Genomic DNA, 17053 nt, shown 5'->3' with positions numbered 1-17053 from the left:
ACTTATGTAAAACTTTCATGTCAATTACAGAGATATTTTTGGAGGTAGCCTCTATACTACTACATATATGTGTATATTTATAAATCCTTATTAATTATGTATGTGGTCACAAAGGAAAACATATTTCTTATTTTGGACTGTAATCAAAAAACATTTTATATCTCCTGCTTGAAAATAGGGAAACATGGGGAATCACAGGGAAGAAAACTATCTGTTACCTATATACAATCGAGATTTTAAAAACCTTTTAAGTTTGTCACATTGACCCAATTTTATAGTATGATTATAATAATTAATAAAGTTGACAACCTTTACTAAAAACAATTATTTTATTATGGCAGCTTTCATACTATTTAATCATAAAGAGATGAACACACTGGGGATAAGAAAAAGCTACAGAAAAATAGCCAAATATACTTCTATACTGGCAGAAAACTGTCTCCTTCTCTTATTCTCAATGAATCAAATTCACTCATATATGAGTTTAGGGTTCTATTTTGCTACCTGTGAAATTCCCATTCATATACTATAGGAATGGTATTTAGCCTCAGAAATTCCTTTCTCCTTTAAAATCTGGGATACTTCTCAGTTTATTTAGTCTCTCTATTCTTTCCTTATATTATTTTCACTCTCTAAATGTGGTGCTCCTTGAGATTTACTTGTAGACCTTTATCTCCTTCCCCTCTTTTTATCAGTGATCGAAATCCAATCTAACAGTTTACATTTATTATCTTGAGTAGGCACATTGTACCATTTTATAGATGCAGTAACAAAAATAAGAGAGTTTATTAACTGCTGAGAGCCATAGCCAAGTAGGAATGACGCATGGCATTTTTGGTTGAAAGGTGATGCCAGCAAGCTATTGAGATGATATGATTATGTTAAGATCTGCATTCAATTGGATATTAGACCCCTGCTGTCCACCTCGGCCTGCTACTTTCGAGCTCTAGCGGGACTCCCGGAGAGTTCCCATTGGTTGGGGAAATGCGGTAGGAGGGATTTCCGGAGGAGGGATTTTCCTGTTGGTGTAGTGGGGACCGGGAGAACGCCATGTGTGTGGTTCGGCATATTTCCTGGGAGCGTGCATGGCATTGGCGGGAGTTTCAGAAATAAAGTTTGTTCCTGCTTGAGTGGCTTGTGATTTTGTGCCCAGCCAGACTGCGGCAATTAATGTGTCTGAGAAAATAGCTGGTGAAATAGCTGAGGTAGGATTCATAAACATATAGTTTGGCTCCAGAAAGTCTGTTATATTTAGTACTAAATAAATATTTAGTAAATGAAGGAATGAATGATAGTGGCAAAATACAGTAGGCACACCTCTTTTGAGTCAATGAGATCTGAGTTTATCAGTTCTATGATAAACTGGGCAAGTTGTTATTTTTAAGATCTATAAAATGGGGACAATAATACATAACTTGAACGGTTGTCATAATATTTCAATTATTGCCTGTGTATGTGTCTGGCAGTAGTAGTGTTATAAGAATGAATAACTTGGGGAGGTCAAGCCCAGCGACCCAGATCCACCCTTACTGGCCTGTGCAGGACCCAGGCTCACAGTAAGCCCATGACAAACCCCTCCACCGGTGGGGCAGACACCCACCTGAGCCCAGCCTCCAGTACAGGACTTCCTCTTCCAACCAGCAGACTACCACTGGAGCTCAGGTCCAGTCCAGAACTGCCACACCAGCCTGCATGGGACCCAGGCTCACAGTAGGCCTGGGTTCACCCCTCCACCTCTGGGGCAGACACCTGCCAGAGCCTAGCCACAGGCACAGGACCGCCCCTTTCAAACAGCAGACTACCATGGGAGGTCAAGCCCAGAGGCCCAGATCCACCCATAACAGCCTTTAGGGGACCCAGGCTCACAGTAGGGGCCACCCTTCTAAAGCAGGCACATGCTAGAGCCCAGCCTCCAGAACATGATCACCGCTTCTGACCAGTAGACTATGGCAGGAGCCCAGGAACAGTCCAGATCTGTCCACATTGACTTGCATAGGACCCACGTCCAGGGTAGATCCAAGTTTGCCCCCCCCCACAAACCTGGGAGCCTAAGCCTAACCCACTTCTATCTTGGGACACTGCAATCATTACCATAGCCTTCCCCATGTAATAGCCCCAAACTTTTTGACGGCAGACAGGACCTAGAAGCAGCTGCATCTCAGAGGAGCATCCCAAAGGAAGTGTGAGGCCCACCCTTTCAGCCCAATCTCTGAAAGACATTGCTTCCATCTTGGGGCATCTTAACTATATTATCTTGAGTTATCTCAGGTATTGCCGCCACCACCTTAGATGCAGTAGTACAGACTGAGGGACACCAGCAGGGTCTGGAAGCCCAACATCAAGGTGAGGTACAGACAATCTGGATGGGTACTACAAGAATACAGAGTAGAAACTGTAATATTCCAGACCAACATTGCAAGAAAGGAAGACACATAGACAATATGAAAAAACAAGGAAAGAAAGTGCCTCAAACAATCCAGGACACTATAATAATTGAAGCCACAGACAGCAAAGTTGATGAAAGGTCAGAGAGGGAGTTCAGAAGTTTCATAGTTAAAATGATCTGTGAGTTAAAGAATGGCCTAAATGAGCAAATACAGTAAAAATTGATCACTCCAACAAAGAGATAAGAGAGCAAATGCAGGTAACAAAATATTACTTTAAGAGAGAGACAGAGACTCTGAAAACAAACCAGCCATAAATCCTTGAAATGAGAGATACAATAAATCAAATAAAAAACTCAATAGGAAGCATAATGAACAGACTAGATCACTTGGAAGACAGAACGTCAGATAATGAAGACAAAGTATACAATCTGGAAAATAAAGTTGACCACATGGTGAAGATAGTAAGAAACCATGAACAGAACATCTAGAATTATAGGACAGCATCAAAAGACCAAATATAAGAGTTATTGGGATATAGGAAGGCATGCACAATCTTTTCAACGAGATAATATCAGAAAATTTCCCAAGCATGAACAATGAACTGGAAAACCAAATACAAGAGGCTTATAGGACACCAAATGTACAAAATTACAACAGATCTACACCAAGGCACATTATATGCCTAGCATACAGAATAAGGATAGAATCTTAAAAGCCACAAGAGAGAGCAATCAGATTACATATCAGGGGAGACTAATTCATATAACAGCAGATTTTCAACCCAGACCCTCAAAGCCAGGAGATCGTGGAACAGCATATATCAAGCTGTGAAAGAAAATGGATTCCAACCAAGAATCTTATATCCAGCAAAACTAAGCTTTAGATTTGACGATGAAATAAAAACCTTCCATGATAAACAAAAGTTAAAAGAATTTACAACTAGAAAGCCTGAACTACAGAGCATCCTCAGCAAAATATTCCAAGAAGAGGAGATGAAAAACAATGATGAAAATCAGCAGAGGGAGGGATTACACTAAAGGAAAATCTAATCAGAGGAAAAAACAAGTTCGTTAAATACCAAAAATAAACAAAAATGGCTGGGAATACAAATCATGTCTCAATGATAACCCTGAATGTTAATGGCCTAAACTCACCAATCAAAAGACATATACTAGCAGACTGGATTAAAAAAAGAAAAGACCCAACAATCTGCTGCCTCCAAGAGACTCATCTCATAGAAAAAGTCATCCAAAGACTGAAGGTGAAGGGTTGGGGACAATCATACCACTCACATGGACTGAGGAAGCAGACAGGGGTTCGCATCCTCATATCAAATAAAGTAGACTTCAAGCTAGAGTCAATCAAAAAGGACAAAGAAGGACACTACATACTGCTCAAGGGAAACATACATCAACAAGACTTAACAATTATAAATATATATGCCCCAAACAACAGAGTATATCTTCGTTCATCAAACAAACTCTTCTCAAGTTCGAGAGTCAAATACACCACAACACAATAATTCTGGGTGACTTTAACACACCTTTTTCACCACTAGATAGATCTTCCAAACAAAAGCTGAACAAAGAAACTATAGAACTCAATAACACAATCAATAACTTAGACTTAACTGACATATATAGAATATTTCACCCTTCAACAAGAGAATATACTTTCTTCTCAGCAGCACATGGTTCCTTCTCTAAAACAGACCATATACTATGCCACAAAGCAACTCTTAGAAATATAAAAAAGTAGAGATACTACCCTGTGTTCTATCAGATCATAATGGAATGAAATCAGAAATCAATCATAAAATGAGAAATAAAAGCCACTCCAACATGTGGAGACTAAATAATATGCTATTGAATGAACAATGCGTTGCAGAAGACATCAAAGAGATTAAAAACTTTTTAGAGGTGAATGAGGACACAGATACAACATATCAAAATCTCTATAAAAGCAGTTCTAAGAGGAAAGTTCACTGCATGGAGTTCAGTCCTTAAAAAAAGAAAAAGTCAACAAATAAATGACTTAACATTACATCTCAAAGCCCTACAAAAAGAAGAACAAATCAACACCAAAAGCAGTAGAAGTCAGGAAGTAATTAAATCCAGAGATGAAATCAATGAAATTGAAACAAAAGAAACAACTGAAAAAATTGACAGAACAAAAAGTTGGTTCTTTGAAATAATAAATAAAATTGACAGACCCTTAGCCATGCTAATGAAAAGAAGGAGAGAGAAAAATCAAATTACTAACATATGGGATGGAAAAGGAAATATTACAACAGACCCTACAGAAATACAGAAGAAAATTAGAAATTCTTTTGAAAACTTGTACTCCAGTAAAGTAGAAAATATCAAAGGCATCAACAAATTTCTAGAGTTGTATAATTTGCCCAAATTGAATCAGGATGATATACACAATTTAAACAGATCAACTTCAAGTGACAAAATACAAGATGCCATCAAAAGTTTACCAACCAAGAAAAGCCCAGGACCGGACAGATACATAACCGAGTTCTACAAGACCTTTAAAGAAGAACTAATACCAATACTCTTCAGTTTATTTCAGAAAATAGAAAAAGAGGGAGCATTTCCAAACTCATTCTATGAGGTCAATATCACCCTGATTCCAAAACCAGGGTAAGACACATCAAAAAAAAGGAAAACTTCAGACCATATATCTAATGAACATAGATGCAAAACTTCTCAATAAAATTCTGGCAAATCAAATACCAAAAGATCATGCACCACGATCAAGTGGGATTCATCCCAGGGATGAAAGGTTGGTTAAACATATGGAAATCAATAATGTAATTCATCACATCAACAGACTTAAAGATAAGAATCATATGATCATCTTGATAGACACAGAAAAAGCATTTGACAAAACATAGCATGCCTTTATGTTCAAAACTCTATCAACATCATAAAGGCTATTGATGCTAAACCCCAGACCAACCATTCTACATAAAGAAATATTGAAGGCATTCCCTCTAAAAACTGGAACAAGACAGGGATGCCCTCGTTCACCACTTCTTTTTAACATAGTTTTTGAAACTCTGGCCAGAGCAATTCGCAGATGAAAGAAATTAAAGGGATACACATAGGAAAAGAAGAACTTAAATTGGCACTATTTGCTGATGATATGATTATACACCTAGAAGACTCTAAAAGTTCCACCAGAAACTAGTAAATGAATTCAGAAAAGTAGCAGGATAAAAAAATCATCACCCATAAATCAAAGGCATTTCTGTATATCAGTGACAAATCCTTTGAAATGAGGAAAACTACCCCATTTTCAATAGCCTCAAAAAATAATAAATAAATAAAATACTTGGGAATCAACTTAACAAAAGAGGTGAAAGATCTATATACTGAAAATTACAGAACCCTAAAGAAAGAAGTCAAAGAAGTCCTTAGAAGATGAAAAGATCTACCTTGCTCTTGGATAGGCAGAATTAATATTATCAAAATGACCATACTACCAAAACCATTATACAGATTTAATGCAACTCTGATTAAAATCCCAATGGCATTCCTCAAAGAAATAGAAAAGGTGGTCATGAAATTCATCTGGAAAAATAAGAGACCCAGAATAGCTAAAGCAATCCTTAGCAGGAAAAGTGAAGCAGGTGGTATCACTATACCAGACCTTATACTACAGAGCAATAGTAACAAAAATGGCATGGTTTTGGCACCAAAACAGACTGGTAGACCAATGGTACAGAATAGACTAACCCACATAATCCAATTATCTTATATTAGACAAAGGTGTCAAAAGCATGCACTGGAGAAAAGATAGCATCTTCAACAAATGGTGTGGAGACAAACTGGAAAACCATATGCAACAAAATGAAATTAAACTTCTATCTCTCACCATGCACAAAACTCAACTCAAAATGGATCAAGGACCTAGGAATTAAACCTGTGTCTAATAGAAGAAAAAGTAATCTCTATCATGTGGGATTAGGCCCCAACTTCCTTAATAAGAGTCCTTTGGCACAAGAATTAAAATCAAGAATCAATAAATGTGATGGACTCAAACTAAAAAGTTTCTTTTCAGCAAAAGAAACATTCTGTGAAGTGAATAGAGAGCCTACAGGATGGGAGCAAATCTTTACCCCTCACACATCAGATAAAGCACTAATCTCTAGGGTATATAAAGAACTCAAAAAGCTAAACACCTAAAAAACAAATAACCTAATCAATAAGTGGGCCAAGGACCTGAACAGACACTTCTCAGAAGATGATATACAATCAATCAACAAATTTATGAAAAAATGTTCATCATTGCTAGCAATTAGAGAAATGCAAATCAAAACCACTTTAAGATTTCATCTCACTCCAGTCAGAATGGCAGCTATTATGAAGACAAACAACAATAAGTATTGGCAAGGATGTGGGGAAAAAGGTACACTCATACACTGCTGGTGGGACTGCAAATTGGTGCAGCATTATGGAGATTTCTTGGAAAATTGGGAATGGAACCATCATTTGATCCAGCTATCCCTCTCTCAGTCTATACCCAAAGGACTTAAAAAGAGCATACTACAGGGACACAACCACATCAATGTTTATAGCAGCACAATTCAGAATAGCTAAACTGTGGAACTATCCTAGATACCCTTCAATAGATAAATGGATAAAAAAAAAGTGGCATATATACGCAATGGAATATTACTCAGCAATAAAAGAGAATGAAATCAAGTATATCTACTTGCAAGTAGTCAACTGTGATAACATTTAAAAATTTGCTATTTTTCATACAGTTTCTTCCTTTATTTGAGCCACACCAGAACTTTCTGGCATCTGGAGGGCTTGAGAGTTTTTATTCTGTTATTAGCTATATAACTACTACCACCTGTATAAAATTATGGTTTTCAATAAAGTATAAGACACATAAATTGATGGAGTTCGAGAAGATAATACTAAGTGAAGTTAGCCAATCCCAAAAAACCAAATGCCGAATGTTTTCTCTGATATAAAGAAGTTGATTCATAGTGGGGTAGGGAGAGGGAGCATGGGAGGAGTAGACAAAATTTAGATAGGGCAGAGGGGTGGGAGGGGAACAGGGGCGGGCATGGGGCTAGAAATGATGGTGGAAGGTGATGGACATTATTATCCAGAGTATATGTATGAAGATGTGAATTGGTGTAAATACATTTTGGCTACAACCAGATATATTAAAAACTGAGCTCTAGATGTATAATAAGAATTGAATTGGTATGAATATACTTTGTATACAACCAGATATTAAAAATTGTGCTCTATATATGTAATAAGAATTGTAATACATTCTGCTGTCATATATAAATTTAAAAAATTAATTGAAAAAAAGAATGAATAACTTGTTTTATTTGGGGGGGGGGCGCATAGTGGTACTAGGGATTAAACCCAGGGTCCTTCACCACTATGCTATATCCCCAGCCCTTTTTATTTTCAGACAGGGTCTCCTTAAGTTGATGAGGCTGGCTTTGAACTTGAGATCCTCTTGCCTTAGTAGCCTCAATAACTGTGATTATATGTGTGTACCACAGTGCCTAGTGAACTTACTTGTTTTTAAAAGTGTTACCAAATGTTAACTACATTTAGCTTTGAATCTCATACCAACATTTCCTTTCAGTAAACTTCCTAATTATTTGAACAGGAATATATTCATTATTAAAAATTATATTAAATTATATTAAAAATGAGCATGTACCATGATGTTATGCCCTACACTTTAAAGTAGGTTTTCTCAATCTTGGCATTACTGATATTTTGGGAAAGATAATTCTTTGTTGTTGGGGTGAATGTCCTTTGCATTACACAGTATTTAGCATCATCCTTGGTCACCACTGATAGATGCCAGTAGCACTCCAACCCTAGTCATGACAACCCTAAACATCTCCCAGATATTATCAATGTCACCCTGGTGAAGAACTAGGATAATATCTACCATAAGTACAGTAAATACCTGTAAAACTCTTGCATCTGTATATACAATTGTCATAAGCAGAACACTATCTGCAGATAACAAAAGGATCTATTTTTAAATTCTAGAAAATACAAACACGAAAACAAGAAAAAAAAATATATATATATATATTTGATTATTTTAAGAACATAGCATTCTCCTACTCAGCCAAACAATTCTAAAATCACTTTGCTATATAAAGTCAAATATTAAATTAAATTCATTTACCTTTAAGGCTGACATTATAGTTTGCTCAGCTACAGCGGGGAATGAGTTCTGACTGGAAACCACCTAAAATGAGGTTTTTTGATCCAGTTACAGTTTTGCTTATGTCATTTATTTTTGCAAATACTAATTTTGATCATAACAAAACAAAGCTGTTTCCACAAGCTACATTAAAATATCATCACTACTTCATAGTACTACCTCACACATGATTTTAAAACTCAATTGAAAAATGTTTTGACATACATAAAGCAAAGACACTTCAAATAATAGAAATATTAAGAATATCAGCAGCTAGTTTCCTTTGTTTGCCTTAAAAAGGTTTCATTATAAAGTTTTAACTTGAAAAGGTCAGAATAAAGCCATATTTACTTATCTCTTTTAAAATATTCACTTTCCTTTAGGCTGACTTGTGATCAAGTCTTTAAAACATAAATATAAAATATTCCATTTTTACAAATCAACACAAAATATCAATAAATACATTTAAATTAGGCTAAACAGAATAATCATTCATTTATTTGGTGTTTTAGAGAAATGAGTAAGGAAACAGAATTATACATCATTGAATGTTTTTGATAATTTTACTTTTCTGAGATTTACCTGTTAATGTTTTAAAATTATTTTGTTTAGTATGCTGAAATTCATATTCTTAGAAATGCTTAGCTGATTAGAGAATGTTAAATTTTTTAAATAAATGAATAATGTCACATGGCTATTCTAAAATATAATCTAGCATATTAAAGCTCAATTTAAGAATTTAAGATTTTTCTTTCTTTTTTTTTTTTTCCCAGTACTGGGAGTTGAATCCAGGGCCACACTGAATCACATCTCCAGGCCTTTTAAAATTTATTTTGAGACAAGAGTCTCACCAAGTTTCCAGGCTGACCTTCAACTTGTGATTCTCCTGCCTCAGCTTCTCAAGTAGTTGGCATTATAGGCAAGTGTCACCATGTCTAGTAGCAGTTCAAATTTTTAAGAACACCTAACCTTTAGCTTTCTTCAAGTCTTCTAAATATTTATCATTCTATTTACAAAGTATTTTGAAATGGTCTACAGAGAATAATTAAACACAAGCTACTCGAAAGTCATGGTTGAAGTAAAAAACACTGTTCTTCTAGTAACAAAGAATATAGTTCACTTTAATCATAATAGAGTTGGCTCTCCATACCCTTGGGTTCCACGTTCATGAAATCAATAAATCATGGATCAAAAATATTAGGGAAAAACCCCTGCATCTGTTTTGAACATGCACAGGCTTTTTATTGACACTATTCCCTAAATAATACTATACAGCTATTTCCGTAGCACTTACACTGTATTAGGCATTATGAATAATCTAGAACTGATTAACATACATAGGAAGATGTACATAGGTTATATGCAAATACTACACCATTTTATATATGGATTTGAACATCTATGGATTTTGGTATCCATGTAAGGTAGGATGGGAATTCCTGGACCCAATCTTCAATGGATATTGAGGAAGGACTGTACATGGAGGCAAACAAGGTAAAATTTAGCTGACTATTTTAAATGCTTTAGTAGAAAAATAACAGAAATTATATCTACTTGCAAGTAGTCAACTGTGATAATATTTAAAAATTTGCTATTTTTAATACAGTTCTTTCCTGGCTTTTTTGAGCCATATCAGAACTTTTTGACATGTTGGAGGGCTTGAGAGTTTTTATTCTGTTATTAGTTTTGCTATGTACTTATTACCACCTGTATCAAATTACGGTTTTCAATAAAGTATGAAACACATATGATTTGCCCTTAAATAATTTGTTCAATAAATTTGATTAACTTGATGGACTGAATTTCATGTGTTTTAAACTCACTATTAGAGATAAAATGTATGTAAATAATATAGGTCATAATTAAAGTGTTTAAAAAGAGTTAATGTCTCATTTTATTTTATAATCATGACATTTTCATTGTATTCTTTTCCAAAAAAATAAAATAATATTTTGTAAGTTGTATACATTTAGACAAGAACAGAAGAACCTGATATTAAGTCAAAATAATCAATTAAAACAAAAAAGAAAGGTTACCTTTGTTACAGATTGGTGCAACTTATACAGTGAATTCACCACTGCCACATTTCTTTTCTGACCTTCAGTAAGAGGCCCAATCACTTGACTTGCATCTCCTTGAGTAGAGAGCTGTAAGAATTCAACACAAAAAGATATCAAAATTACAGTGTGTATTTTTTCTTTAACCAGGGAGAAATTCATATCCCCTTGACAAAGAGAATGCCAACCAGCAAAGAGAATGTCAACTGGAAATATTCAGGTCAAGTTAAAACTTTGGACTTAGGCACAAGAAATCTCTATAAAGATAATACCATGGACATGAAAGCACAATTAGTTTTGTGCAGAAAGAATATCTATTATAACACTTCCTGGCTGATGGGCCTCTGAGGCAGGTGTGACCCAAATTCCCAGTCTGTGTTGTCATGTTGATACATTAGCAAAGTAACCCTAAGGAATACCTTCTGGCAACTGCCAATAGGTTTTCTTTTTCTATCTGAAAACTCAGAAATAAGCCATTAAAAAGGAAAACGAAAGGAGAAAAATAAACCTAAATCTTGAAATTTTTCCTAAACTCCAATGAAATGGTGGTAAGAAAAGATATTATGCTTATTTTTGTTGGATTTTTTTCCCCAAAGGAAGTTGTCTAAGATACATTATATGGTTCATCTTTCTGACCTTTGATTTATTTCTAATGACATGAATTTGGGGGAAAAGTGCATGAAATACCTTGAGTTAATCTGTATCTGCTATAATTGGGGTTTAAAAATCCACATATTAATCATTCTCAGATTGATTGATTTTAATCCAATCCTCTATCATGATTATTATTTAAAGGTAAATTAAACTCAATCAGGACATAGAAATGACATAACTCACTCCACAAATGTGGATGCAGATTTCAAACATATAAAAAATTGGCTTTTTAGGAGAACTGAAACTAAGATCATCTCCCCATTATTACAGAAAACCAAATAATAAGTACTATTTCTTTCTTTCTACTTTCCTTTAAAAAATATATGTAAATTTTCTTTTAAAAAATTTATTCTAATTTGTTATATATGACAGCAGAATGCATTTCAATTCATATTACATATATATATAGATAAATTTTCAAAATTAAATTCAATCTCTAGTTTTCCAAATGTAATAAAACAATTTTAAAACATTAAAATTGTGGTATATAAAAAAGGAAACAATCCTTTGTTAAAGTTGCAACACATGCTGGTGGTTATTAAGTCAATATAAAACTTTTTTTGACACCAGGTTAAATAACATTCCTCATGGACATAGTTACCAACTTGCAATCCCATTATATTTTAAAGCAGTCAATTTGTATGTTGGTGATGTGAAAAAAAAATAAAACATTTTCCTGTAGAAAGTATGATAAAGAATAAAAGAGGGCTGGGGTTGTAGCTTAGTGGAAGAGTGCTTGCCTAGCACATGAGAGGCACTGGGTTCACTCTTCGACATACATAATAAAAAAAAAATAAGCAAATAAAATAAAAATAACAAACCAAAAAAGAATAAAGATACTCAGCAGAGTCCACAAATCTAATATAATCCATTAGTGGTAAACTAATACTAACAGAAGCTCTGAACTCCCCAAGAGAAGGCAAATAATGGGCTCTGTGCAAGGGTGAGGGTGAAGATAGGTTCCTGAACAAGGTACTCTGAAGACTAAAGTGGCAACAGTCAATGGCATCAGTTCTTACTGATGACTTTGGGGGTGGGGACCAGATAGGGAACATATATATGACTAGGTACTTAAAAGTCATGAGCTTGATGAGCACAGTGGTGCATGCCTGTAGTTCCAGCTATGGGAAGCTGAGCCAGGATTGTGTGAGCCCAGGAACTGGAGGCCAGCCTGCTCAATATAGTGAGACCCTCCAACTCAAGGAAAACAAAAGTTATAAACTTTAAAGTTCAACATCTGTTGGTTCTCTTGATATTATCAAAACAATTTTGAAGAACTAACAAAGAAATGGAAAAAGGAAAGACATTTTCTTATTTTATTTTGATTTGTAATATATTTATAAAATAATTTTATTTGAATTTATATGTTTCACATTTAATGAGGAGACAGGCTTACTGCTAGAAAAGGGTAGTAATCATTTTATTAGTGAGAACTGATCATATATTGGGGATTTATAAAACAAAAGCTGAATTCTATAATTCTGAATTCTATAATTTTATAATGCTATAAACAGAAGAGGAAATATCAAATGTTTGACCAGGATGCAGAAAAAATAAACCCTCATCCATTACTGGTGGCAATGTACAGAAATAGTCTAGTAGTTCCCTCAGAGTAAATACAGAGTGACCATATGACCCAGCAATTAAACTCCTAGATATATAAACAAGAGAAATAAAAAATATATGTTCACCCAAAAGCTTGCACACAAATGTTCATAGCATTGTTCATAATAACCAAAAATGGAAATAATCTAAATGTTATCTGACTGATAAAAAGCTAAATAAAATATAGACTATCCACATAACTAACATTACTTGGCAATAAAAAAGATGAAGTTCTGAAGCACACTACAACACGGATGAATCTTGAAAACATTACTCTAGGAGAAAGACGCCAGTAATAAATTTATATGAAATATCCCAAATAGCCAAATCTGTAAATACAAACAGATTTGTTGTTGGAGTGAAGGTAGGAGGGGCAAGTGGATACCAGGTTTCTTGCAGGATGATGAAATGCTATGAAAGTGAATGGGAACATACTAAAAACCATTCAACTGTATACCTGAATGGGTGAGTTAAATGACATGTTAGTTAAATCTTAATAAATCTGGTTTTAACTAAAAAAAAATACAAAGAAAGAATAATTCCAGACTTTCAGGTTATCTGACTGGTGCCATAAGAGCCTTGCAAAAACTAATGATGGCTAGGTTCCACAGACCCACAAAGTTATATGAATAAAATAATATAGCTATGGGAACCAATAGTGATAACATAAAAGAATTAAAAATGAAACATAACTGTGTCAAAAATAAGGTACAAAATAACCAAATTGATGCAAAAATACAAGTTTTTGAAAGAATGAAAATGTATATAATCTGCACAGGATATAATTGTCCAACATCTTAGCTAACATGATCACCCTGTGTCTCTCTCAACATCACTCCCATCAAAATTTTTTCTTGGGAAATAACCTCAAGCTTATAGGAAGCTAAAAAATAAAAAAGAATGCAAGGAACACTATGTACTCCTTATCCAGATTTACCTATTTTGTTAACATTTTAATGCGTTTGCTTTATTATTTTTATTTTTCCCTCCCTCTCCCACTCATGCATATGCGTAATTTGTTTTCTGAATATTCATACATTACAGCCCTGTACCCCTAAATATTTCAGAGTATGTCTTTCCCAAGAAGAGAGACATTTTTGTATGCCTGTAATCCCAATAATTTAGAAAGCTGAGGTAAGAGGATCACAAATTCGAGTCGAACTTCAATGACTTAGTGAGACCCTGTCCCGAACTAAAAAATAAAAAAGGTAAAGTGAACTTGCGTTCAATCCGTAGTACAAAAAAGAAAATAGGGTATTTTTTTTTTTTTTTACAAAACTACAGTTCTGTTATCAACCTCATAAATTTACACTAATATAGTACTTTTATCTGGAATCTGCTAAGTCTTGAAGGAATGCTGGTCCCTTTTAGAGGGAACTGATATTAAAGACCAAGACCCAGTCACTAAGTATGGTCATTGTTACTAACTCCAATAATAATTCTTAATTAATTTAATATTCAAAGAGATAGACTTCCATTTGTTTTTCTTTTTATCCTCCTTCATTGATCTTATTCTCCACTCAAATTTATTTACCTGATCACATCCCACATCTTACCATTAGAATGACTGAATCAGAATTTCAAGCACCCTACTCCTATTTTTTCATTTGTTCTCCCTCCAATGATACCTTGGCCTCTTGAGACCTCCCAACTCTACTGACTTTTCAATCTCACTGCTGTCCCAAACCCTCATTTCTTTACTTCTCTACTTTCTAGCTTAGATTTCATGATTCATCATAATGAATTTCAGTAAAGATGTCTTGTGAGGGGATGGAATCCCGTGCACCAGTGAAGTGACTGGCTTTAAACTGGGGCCTGTAGAGTCCATTAGTTTTAGAGATAGTCGGGTAAGGGAGTTCAGTATATAAACATTATAGTTGCTTAGCAAAACTCCAGTCCTAGTTAAGGCCACACTTGATGTGAGAAGCTCAACGTTTCACTGGTCCCATTTTTTTAAGCATTTAAAAAATTTATTCTAATTTGTTATATAAGACAGCAGAATGCATTACAATTCATATTACACATATAGAGCATAATTTTTAATATCTCTGTTTATACACAAAGTAGAGTCATACCATTTGTGTCTTCATACATGCACTTAGGGTAATGATGCCTATCTCATTCCACCTGGATCTTTCCTACCCCCATAACCCTTCTTACCCTCCCACCCCTTTTCCCTATCTAGAGTTCATCTAATCTTCCCATGCTCCCTCTCCCTATCCCACTATGAATCAGCATCGTTTTATCAAAGAAAACATTTGGCATTTGGTTTTTTGGGATTGGATAACTTCACTTAGCATTATATTCTCCAACTCCATCCATTTACCTGAAAATGCCATGATTTTATTCTCTTTTAATGTTGAATAAACCCACATAATTATGGTTATCTTACATTAGACAAAAGCGCTAAAAACATACATTGGAGAAAAGATAGCCTCTTCAACAAATGGTGCTGAGAAAAATGGAAATTCATATGTAACAAAATGAAATTAAACCCTTATCCCTCACCATGCACAAAACTCAACTCAAAGTGGATCAAGGACCTAAGAATTAAACCAGAGACACTGCTCCTAAAAGAAGAAAAAGTAGGCCCAAATCTCCATCATGTTGGATTAGGCCTTGACTTCCTTAATAAGACTCATATAGCACAAGAATTAAAATCAAGAATCAACAAGTGGGATGGATTCAAACTGAAAAGCTTCTTCTCAGCAAAAGCAACAATCAGTAGGGTGAATAAAGAGCCTACATCTTGGGAGCAAATTTTTACCCACATCTTGGGAGCAAATTTTTAGTTTCCATGACTATGAAACTAAGATGGGTCCTTGGTGATTCCTGTGAATCCAGTTATATATCCCAGTCACTGTCTCCTTTTCTCTCCCCTTTTCTGTAATCTCCAAAACCTTACTCCTTCTTACTCTCAGCTAATGACTTGGCTGTCTATTTTTCTGAAAAAGTAGGAGCAATCGGAAACTTTCTTTATCATAGTGTCACTTACATTTTTATCTTTAAAATGTGTCTTATTATAAATGAACTGTCCATTTATAGTCAATATTTTTTTTTACTTTCCTAATCCTTTTTTTATTGGTTGTTCAAAACATTACAAAGTTCATGACATATCATCTTTCATACATTTGATTCAAGTGAGTTATGAACTCCCATTTTTACCCCAAATACAAATTGCAGAATCACATCAGTTACACATCCACATTTTTACATAATGCCATATTAGTGACTGTTGTATTCTGCTACCTTTCCTATCCCCTACTATCCCCCCATCCCCTCCCCTCCCATCTTCCCTCTCTGCCTCATCTGTTGTTGTTCAGTTCTCTCCCTTGTTTTTCCCCCCCTTTCCCCTCACAACCTCTTATATGTGATTTCGTATAACATTGAGGGTTTCCTTCCGTTTCCATGCAATTTCCCTTCTCTCTCCCTTTCCATCCCACCACTCATCTCTGTTTAATGTTAATCTGTTCCTCATGCTCTTCCTCCCTGCTCAGTTCTTAGTTGCTCTCCTTAAATCAAAGAAGACATTTGGCATTTATTTTTTAAGGATTGGCTAGCTTCACTTAGCATAATCTGCTCTAATGCCATCCATTTCCCTGCAAATTCCATGATTTTGTCATTTTTTAGTGCTGCATAATACTCCATTGTGTATAAATGCCACATTTTTTTTTATCCATTCATCTATTGAAGGGCATCTAGATTGGTTCCACAGTCTAGCAATTGTGAATTGTGCTGCTATGATCATTGATGTGGCAGTATCCCTATAGTACGCTCTTTTAAGGTCCTCAGGGAATAGTCTGAGAAGGGCGATAGCTGGGTCAAATGGTGGTTCCATTCCCAGCTTTCCCAGGAATCTCCATACTGCTTTCCATATTGGCCGCAACAATTTGCAGTCCCACCAGCAATGTACAAGTGTACCCTTTTCCCCACATCCTCGCCAGCACTTATTGTTGTTTGACTTCAGAATGGCTGCCAATTTTACTGGAATGAGATGGTATCTTAGGGTGGTTTTGATTTGCATTTCTCTGACTGCTAGAGATGGTGAGCATTTTTTCATGTACTTATTGATTGTATGTCCTCCTCTGAGAAGTGTCTGTTCAGGACCTTAGCCCATTTGTTGATAGGGTTATTTGTTAT

General features: G+C 35.0%; 1 protein-coding gene across 5 annotated transcripts in view; it reads right to left on the bottom strand.

Moving 5' to 3' along the window:
• The window catches only part of Cog5 (component of oligomeric golgi complex 5), a 360858-nt gene that overhangs the window by 63342 nt on the left and 280463 nt on the right, over positions 1–17053 (bottom strand). For all 5 annotated transcript variants that reach the window (XM_015488339.2, XM_048786107.1, XM_048786106.1 and 2 more), the window contains 2 exons: positions 10634–10744; positions 8580–8642 (listed from right to left, as the gene is read on the bottom strand). In XM_015488339.2, coding sequence (XP_015343825.1) covers positions 8580–8642; positions 10634–10744 — 174 coding nt within the window. The remainder of the gene's footprint in view (positions 1–8579; positions 8643–10633; positions 10745–17053) is intronic.

Source organism: Marmota marmota, unplaced genomic scaffold (assembly GCF_001458135.2).
Source record: "Marmota marmota marmota unplaced genomic scaffold, marMar, whole genome shotgun sequence".
NCBI lineage: Eukaryota > Metazoa > Chordata > Mammalia > Rodentia > Sciuridae > Marmota > Marmota marmota.
This window is presented reverse-complemented; position numbering and strand designations above follow the sequence as displayed.